The sequence below is a fragment of the Anastrepha ludens genome, chromosome 5 (assembly GCF_028408465.1).
Source record: "Anastrepha ludens isolate Willacy chromosome 5, idAnaLude1.1, whole genome shotgun sequence".
NCBI classification, from domain to species: domain Eukaryota; kingdom Metazoa; phylum Arthropoda; class Insecta; order Diptera; family Tephritidae; genus Anastrepha; species Anastrepha ludens.
Window position 1 is genome coordinate 22208230 of NC_071501.1, and position 8842 is coordinate 22217071.

Here is an 8842-nt window from a genome sequence, read left to right on the forward strand (position 1 = left end):
TTGTATGATTTTTAGTGAGGGCGTCATATATCAGTAGAATAGATAAGTGTTCGTGTTTTTGTTTTGAATTAACTAAATTAAGATTTAATAAGTATTTATATAAGGTGTAAGTAAGTTAAGAATAAGTATGTATAAGTATATATAGTTCTGTTTTTAGGAATATTAGGATAATTAACGTTTTGGCTAGTTGTAGTGTTAGTTGGGTTACTTTTTTTTGTTAAGTTTTTTATCTGTGATTGTAGTCGTTTCGATTTTTATCTTCTGCTTTGATGTAGATGTGGATTCTAAGCTGTCATCTGTCTCTGATTCGCTCATTACATCTGAATATTGCATGATTTGTCTTTCCATGCTATTTTCAGTGAGAGAATTGGTAGTTGGTGTGGTTGGCTTTGTTGGTGGTTTTGTTGGCTGTACTGCGAGTGGGTGATTAAAGTGTGGTGAGTTTTGATGTTCTGATTGTGAGTTGAGTGTTGTTTGTTTAGAAGTATGTTGACTGGTGACTTCTGCAGTGTAGTTGTTGTGTGGATGTCGTTCTTTGTAAATAGCTCGTGCAGTTTTGTTGTCGACTTGTGAGGTGTCTTAATTGTTTGGATTTCTTTCTCGCGTATGAATATGGGACATTTTTTGTCGAGAGTGGTGTGATTAGTACATGTTAGTCCGTTCGCATCGCAATTGCCGCATTTCGTAGGATTATTACATTTCTCTTGGTTTTCGTCGTTAACATGGTAATTGCTTGCACAGTTATGGCAGGACTTTGGACTTTTGCAGAATTTTGCTACGTGATTAAATTTAAAACAATTTTTGCATCGCATTGGTGGGGGGATGTATGGGCGAACTGTTGTTTTAATATAACCGATGTGTATTTTCGTTGGCAATGTTGTTGTGGCAAATGTTAATATAATTAATCCTGTTTCAATCAGGTCATTGTTCACTTTTTTGAGTATTTTTTTCACCTCGCATACATTTTGGGGTTTTAGTTCATCGAGGATTTCACTTTCGGGTATTGATCTTAGTTCGTTACAATATATTACGCCTTTCGAATAATTAAGTGTCTTGTGTGGTGTAATCTCAACTATGATTGTGTTTGAAAGCGCTGTTAGTGTCGTTAATTTGTTCGCTTGTGAGCCGTTTTTGGTTTTGATCAAAATTTGGCCGCTAATAATTTTTTTGCAATATTCAACTTCGCCGCAAGTTGAGTTGATTGCTTTTTGAATCAAAAAAGGTGATACATTCTTTAAATTGTCTGAGTTATTGGGTCTGGACATGAGTAGGTATACCGGTTCGTTCGATGTAAAGTTTGATTGCTTTGTTTTGTCCCATTTGAGTGCAGGTAAATTGGGAGGTAAATTTACTTTATTGTCCGGTGGCTTATTCATTTTGAGTGAGGGATAAGAAGGTAATTCCTATTACACAAATTGAAAATTCACTTGTTCAATGTTATTAGTATTATATATATATATAATATATATATATGTATATTTAAAGTTTGTTAATGCTCTAGTTGTTAAATTAATTATCACTATTTTTTTTTTTTTTTTTTTTTTTTTTGACTATAAGACTTTGCGCGTTTTGCTTTAATATCGATTTTCGCGAAAATACGTTCGTATGCTTGGGGCAGTAGTTTGCGACTGAGCAACAAACTTGTTGCTGGAAAAGCGTAGCCGAGAGCGATTTAAAGGTAGAAAAATAATATAATGGGAATACTAACAACAAATCTGGAAAAAAAAATAAAATAAAATAAATAAAAGTATAAAATGACATATACAGTCAGCGTCAAAAGAGAACAAAACTGTACACCATATATTGACAAATTTTTACTACTTATTTATTTATTTATTAATTTCAATTATTTTCTTTTACAAAAATATAGTTCATACTGCAACAAGATTATATAATCTTTATATTATAAAACAAAATTTCGAACTTTGTATAAAATTTGAAAAATTGCGCCAAATTCTCATCAAAATTCAAACTTTTAATTCAGAATTTTTAGAGAAATTTAAATTTAAATAAAAAAATAAATAAATAAATTTAAAGTCACTATAATTCGCATTTTACTTCTGTCAAACTATTTACCGAATTATCGTTATTTAAAAATTTTAATCGAAAATTTAGTTTCGGGTATGCAGATCATTGAATTTCGGTATAATAAAATGTAAGTTTCAAGTGGTACAAAAATCGAAAATGCAAAAAACCGAGACCGAAAAAATTGTCAAAAATCCGTATGATTTTTTACCTAGTTGACACTTGCACTTCGATGAAAATTTGCCAAAATTTGCTTTACATGGTTTTTGATGTAGTATAGACCCAGTGTAAATATAAAAGATATATTTTTCCCCGTAGTTCCTATGTGGAACAAAGGGCCTCAATAAACCAGTGAAAATTCGATTTGTTTAAACCTAAGAATTTGATTTGTCTCCAAGTGCGCCCAGCTTGCAGCGCTTTTGCTTCCACTGGGCGCCTCCACGTGTAAGATGTCCTACCACATCTCCGACTACTTTGCGGGTTCCAGTCTGTTTTCAAGAAGGACGGGTGAGTACCATATCTGCTTCGCCAATGCCCAGAGGTCGGTGTTAGTGATGGTATTAGGCCAGAAAACGCGCACAATTTTGCACTTGTTAAGGGGTTATACACAGCACTTGTTAAGGGGTTATACACAGTTACGAAGTTGCAAATTTTTTTTATACGAAGTTGCAATTTTTTTTTATACGAAGTTGCAAATTTTTCAGAATTTTTTCTGAGAAAGCTTTTAAATGTATTGATTTAAAAATTTTTACACATATTATGTTATTTTTAACTGTATTTTAAGACTAAGTATTAGTAAAAATATATCTTTGGAAAGGAGTTCCTCTAAAAAAACACGTTTTGCGGTGACCACTATATCTCTGATCTGGATCCTCTGAAATTAAAAAACCAAACATATTTCGTTAAAGTAATGCTAAGTCTAGTAATTAAACGAAGAAATAAGCAAAATAAATTTTTTTGACAAAATGGCGGTTACTCAAAAAAAATCGATTTTTCACCAAAATTTCGACCTTAAATTATTTATAAAAAAAATATTTATCGTTTTCTCACCGAGTCTTCGATTAATTACTAAAAAATATATTTAAGAAGCTCGTGTTTATTTGAGACTCAGTTTAGCCGTTTTCGAGTAATGTTGGTCACCGACTTTGAAAAAACCATTTTGAGAAAAACGCGTTTAAAGTTTAAAAAGCACTGAGTTTAAGTCTGAAACGTCTTTTCAAATGTGCGTGTAACTTTGAAAATATTCACCGGAACGATATTAAATCTTCTGAGTATTCTTAAATAAATGTACATTAAGAAAATAAAATTAAAAAAATTAATTTTTGGAAAATTCTAACTGTATATAACTTCTTTAGCAGCATTTACATTCTTTTATAACGCAAGTTTGAATTTTTCCGGTCACGCTTCTATTAGACAGACAGTTGGTTGGTTGGTTGGTTAGAGTGGTGATTCAGCCAGAATCCAACTAGCGCTTCCGCACCATTTTGTTGCCACATCCTCGTTGCCAAATTGTTTAACAGTTATTTGCAGCAGGACTATATCCAGTCTGTGCGGTTTAGGAACATTATTAGGTTATTGACGTCTAAGCCAGACAGTTGCTCGAGACTCTCGAACAGCGGTTTGCCCAGGGTTAACATTCTGTCCCTCCATAGGGCAGGGCATTCACAGAGGAAATGGAAGATTGTTTCTTTTTTCTCCGGTTGTTTACAACTGTGACAGTATGTGTTGTGAGGGATGCCCATTTTGGCGGCTTGTTCTCCGATAGACCAGAAGCCAGTTATGACTGCCGTAAGTTTACAGGTGACCCGTCGTTTCATGTTTATTAATGTCGACGATTGCTTGAGGTTGGCCATAACGTTCTGCTGATTTTGCATTTCGTCTGGTCTCTCCATCTACAATCTACAATTCGAAGGTATTTTAGGGAAATTGCGTTCTTGACCGCACCTAGTGGAGTGAATACTGGTACTGCAAGATCGCTTTTCATGGCAGATCCCCCTCTTGCCAGTTCATCAGCTTTTTCGTTACCTTCTATGTTCCGGTGTCCCGGGACCCAAATTAAGGTTACTCTATGGTTTTCACTCAAGTTGGTGAGGCTATTCCTACTTTGCTCCGCCACTTTAGAGGTTGTTATAGTCGCGTCCAGCGCCTGGATTGCGGCTTGGCTATCCGAAAGAATAGCGATATTGCCCTTAAAAGAGAAATCTGCGATTAGTAACCTACAGGCTTCCCCAATTGCTAGTACTTCCGCTTGGAAGACGCTGCTGGTATTAGGGAGACGCACAGATTTTTGAATTCCAAGTCTATGAGAATATATACCAGCTCCAACCCCACAATCCATTTTACTGCCATCTGTAAAGACTGTGGTATCGAAGTTGTTTAGAGAGAATCCCTTATTCCATTCTTTTTTAGACGGAAAGAGTGTGGCAAAATTCCTATTGAACGTTACCATCGGGACGATGTAGTCAGTCCTCACCGAGGTTAACTGAGTTTGTCGCGATAATAGACTAGCGTGACCATAAGTTTTTCCTTTCCAGCGACCCGCTTCATTTAACCTAAATGCACTCATGGTTGCCGTCTTCTTTATATGTAGGTCTATTGGAATAACGTGTGTCAGTGCATTGAGAGCCTCTCTAGGACATGATCTGATTGCACCGACCGTTATTGCAAGGCTGATCTTTGTATTCTGCCGAGTAATTTGGTATTGTACTCTCTCCCTAGAGCTTTCCACCAAACTACCGAACCATACGATAAAATGGGTCGTATAATCGCCTTATACAGCCATAATGTATGCTTAGGTTGAAGACCCCATATTCTTCCAAGCATACGCTTGCAGGCATATAAAGCAATTTCTGCTTTCCTTACCCGTTCTTCGACGTTTAACTTCCAGCTAAGTTTGGAGTCCAAAATTACCCCTAAGTACTTTGCGGTGGTTGATAAAGACAGAGTTTGTCAGTTGATATTTGGTAGGGTAAAAGTTGGTACCTTATATCTGGTGGTAAAAAGCATAAGTTCTGTTTTACATCCTGTGGCCCAAGAGTTAAGCTCGCCTAACGCCCTTTGGATGATCCCACTGATCGTATTTGGACACAGTCCTGACACCATTAACACCACATCATCAGCGTACGCCACCACTTTTACCCCACCTCCGTCAAGTTTTATTAAGATTTTGCTAATCACACATAGCCAAAGAAGTGGAGATAATACTCCCCCTTGTGGAGTGCCCCCGTGGACCTTCTTGGTTATGTTGATATTACCCATATTAGCTTTGATGATCCTGGTTTCTAGCATGGAGATGATCCAGTTACTGATACAACTGTCCACCTCCAGGTCTATCAACGCCCGTTGGATGGCATCTATGCTAACATTGTTAAAGGCGCCTTCGATATCCAAGAATGCCGCCATGGTATAATATTTGCTCTCTAGAGAGCCCTCTATTGTTCCGATTACCTCGTGAAGCGCTGTCTCCGTAGATTTGCCTTTAAGGTATGCGTGTTGTGCAGTTGATATACCCGAGCTCTCCAAAGAGCTTCTGAGGTGCGTATCCAAAAGTCTTTCAAAAGTTTTTAACAGGAAAGACGAAAGACTGATTGGCCTGAAGTCCTTCGCTGATTCATGTCCTCTTCTACCTACTTTTTTGGTATGAAGACGACCTTGACTAGTTTCCAGCTATCTGGAATATGGCCTAAGTTTAAACACGCTTTAAAAATTTCCTCTAACCATGGTAGGATACAGTCCAAGGTTTCCTGTAACATCTTTTGGAATGATCCCATCTGGCCCCGGAGATTTAAAGGGTGAGAAAGATTTGATTGCCCATGCAACTTTTTCTTTGGTAATAATTTCATTTGCAAGATGCTGTGGATTATATTGGCTCCGCCTAATGTTTCCCCTCTCACTTTCGTAGGCGCTGCATACCGGAAAATGCGTGTTTAGCAGAAGCTCTAGCGATTCTTCTGCTGTAGTAGTCCAAGTTCCATCAGGTTATACACATAATTGGCGCTTACATTTGTTTGGTGTGTAACCAAGCTCCTCCTCCTAATTAGTACGTACGTCTTGTTGTTATTCCACAAATGGAGGGACCTACAGTTTTAAGCCGATTCCGAACGGCAGATATTTTTATGAGGAGCTTTTTCATCGCAGAAATACTTTCGGAGGTTTGCCATTGCTTGCCGAGGGGCGACCGCTATTAGAAAAAACTTCTTCCATTATTTTGGGTTTTCAGGCACGCTGATGGCAACACTATTTATCACTTCAAAAATACGTCTCAATAATTTCAAGATTTACAAAACGTTATGAGTGAAATTTAGATAAGTTGTAACAAAATATTGTCGTTGTGATAATAAAATATGGGCTCAAATTTTATCCTCAAAAACAACAAATACTCTTCATTTTTAATTAGATTTGGATATGGGTTGTTTTAAATTTTACAGACAGTTGAAAAAGCGAAAATTATTATTATTTTTACGAGGCCCATCTCGTTACAAAAACAACAATAGAATAGAGTTTATTCTTCTAGCATTCGCGTTAAGGGGTTACATGGGTTTCGTTGGTTCAAAAAATCGATTTATTTTTTTTTTTCTTATTAATTTCTACAACTTCTCAGGAATATTATCCATAATTTTCAAGTCGATCCGAATAATAAATTCGGAGATACAGCCTTTGGAATGTGTGCGCTCCAAGCCACTTTTATTGTTACTCAAAACTTTAAACGCGTTTTTCTCGGAACCGTGTTTTCAAATTCGGTTGTCAAATGTTCTGGAAAACTACTCAACCGATTTTGATGAAATTTTACACAGGTGTTCGAAATACAATTTACCCGAGCTTGAACGAAGGAGTTTATGGTCTTAACTAAAACACTTATTTTTGTTTTTTTCATTTTTGATGAGCCTGTCAGGAGTTATGCTGACAACGCGGACGCACCTTTTTTTCGAGGGGTCACCGAAAATGACGTCACAATGGTGGAGTTTTAATTTTCTGTTTTTTGAAAATTTCAGAAATTATTCTTTAAATATGTATCTATAAGGCAGAAAAAAGTTTGAATTATATTAAATAAAGAATTTTTTACATGGAAACAAAAATATTGAAAATAGGCCTTTTTTTGCCCGACGAAACCCAGATTTCTTCTTCTTCCCTTTTATACCCTCCACTAACAAAAATAACATGCGCCAATATTTATTTTTTTTAAGTTTATGTGTTTTTTTTAGTTTTAAAATATTTATTTTTTTCTGTGTGTTTTGTGTGTCATTATAACATAATTTTTGTTTGCTTTGCGGCGTAATTTTTGTGTATTATTATTAATAATAATTACTATTATTATATTAGTAAAAAAACTCGTTTGAATAATGGTTCTTTCAGATCAATTTTTACGGCGTAACTTTATATATATATAAATATATATTAATATATATTAAGTAATAAAAATTAAAACAAAATCTACTTAGTTGCTCGAATCTGTAATAATATATATATATTATTATGTATATATATATATATATATATATATATATATATATATATGTATGTATAAGTGTAAAAAATCGATGTACACACTTATAGTATAATTTACATTACTGTTTTCAACGCTTATGATTTTATTAAATTTATTTTTATTTTATTTTTTTTTTTTTTGTTTTTTTGTTTTTATATATAAAATAATTACTCAAGCAGGATGCCGTGATATACATTATGGTACAACTCAGAAAGGCCTAAAGCTGTTGTTGCTTTGAAGCTTCGAAAAGAGAGCAGTACCACCAAAACATACACATACACATGTGTATGTAGTATTTATATAATACAATATCGTTTTTTTTTATAATTTATGTTTTTTTTAATAAATTAATCTCAATTTGTAAGTGCGCATAAATTGTCACTCGGCCTCACGTGGGCTTCAATTCAAATCGTTTACAAAATTTTATTTTTTTTTTTAGAATTTTCATTTCAATATTTTTAATGCTATACATACTTAGAGAGAGAGAGAGAGAAAGAATAAAAAAACTACCTAAATTGTTCTTGCAATAGCGAATACTTAATTTTTTTGATTATCGAACATCAATTATTTAAAGACTTCTATGCCTAAGGTGAAGTCCTGCCTACACTACTTTTTGGGTTTTTATGCAGAAATGCATACGGTTCGTTAATTTTAATTTAGAAAAATTCAGCTTTAATGCATTCGAATACAAAGATCACTTCTTACGTGCTTAAGAAAATTATACAATACAAATTTTTTAATAATTTTTTTCGTTTTTGATCTGTTTCTTTTTAAGAATGCAGTTTGAAATGTCCTACAGCTATTATCGTATAATTTATTTTTTTATCAAATACGAAACTTGTTTTTTTTTAATTTCATTTTTTGAAAAAACGTTAAAATTCCAAAGTGAATTAAAAATGTTTATTCCAAATAAAAAACGAGTAATTTTTATTAAAATTAAAATTGGCAAAAAATGCTTTAAAAAAATTCGAGTTGAATATCTGTATATAAATTTCTCTTTTTATGTATTTAATAACTTTTAGTTTATTTTTTCATTTTTCTTTTTATCAAATGAATGTATTGTAGAAAAAATAAAAAAACATAACACTCAATAAAAATCACACAAATTCACTGAGTTGCAAAATGAGCTTACTATAGCTGAAATAAAAGTAGTTATGTGTATGTGTGTGTGTGCTAAGCCTAAAAATATTTTACCTCGTGTTTGCTATATTTTTAGCGCAAAAAACAAAAAATCTGCACCCACTCAGTTCGGCTCTGCTCGGCTCGGATTTAGATATCTTATTTGAACTTCGTCCTTTGTTTAAACTCTATACAACAACAGAAACAAAGATA

The 8842-nt window shown here is 34.0% G+C and overlaps 1 protein-coding gene across 1 annotated transcript; it reads right to left on the bottom strand.

The window, feature by feature from the left end:
- Positions 1-314: 314 nt before the first annotated feature.
- On the bottom strand, positions 315-1376 carry LOC128863701 (uncharacterized). The gene has a single exon (XM_054102981.1). It carries the CDS (start codon positions 1374-1376, stop codon positions 315-317), a length of 1062 nt encoding a protein of 353 aa, XP_053958956.1.
- Positions 1377-8842: the final 7466 nt, after the last annotated feature.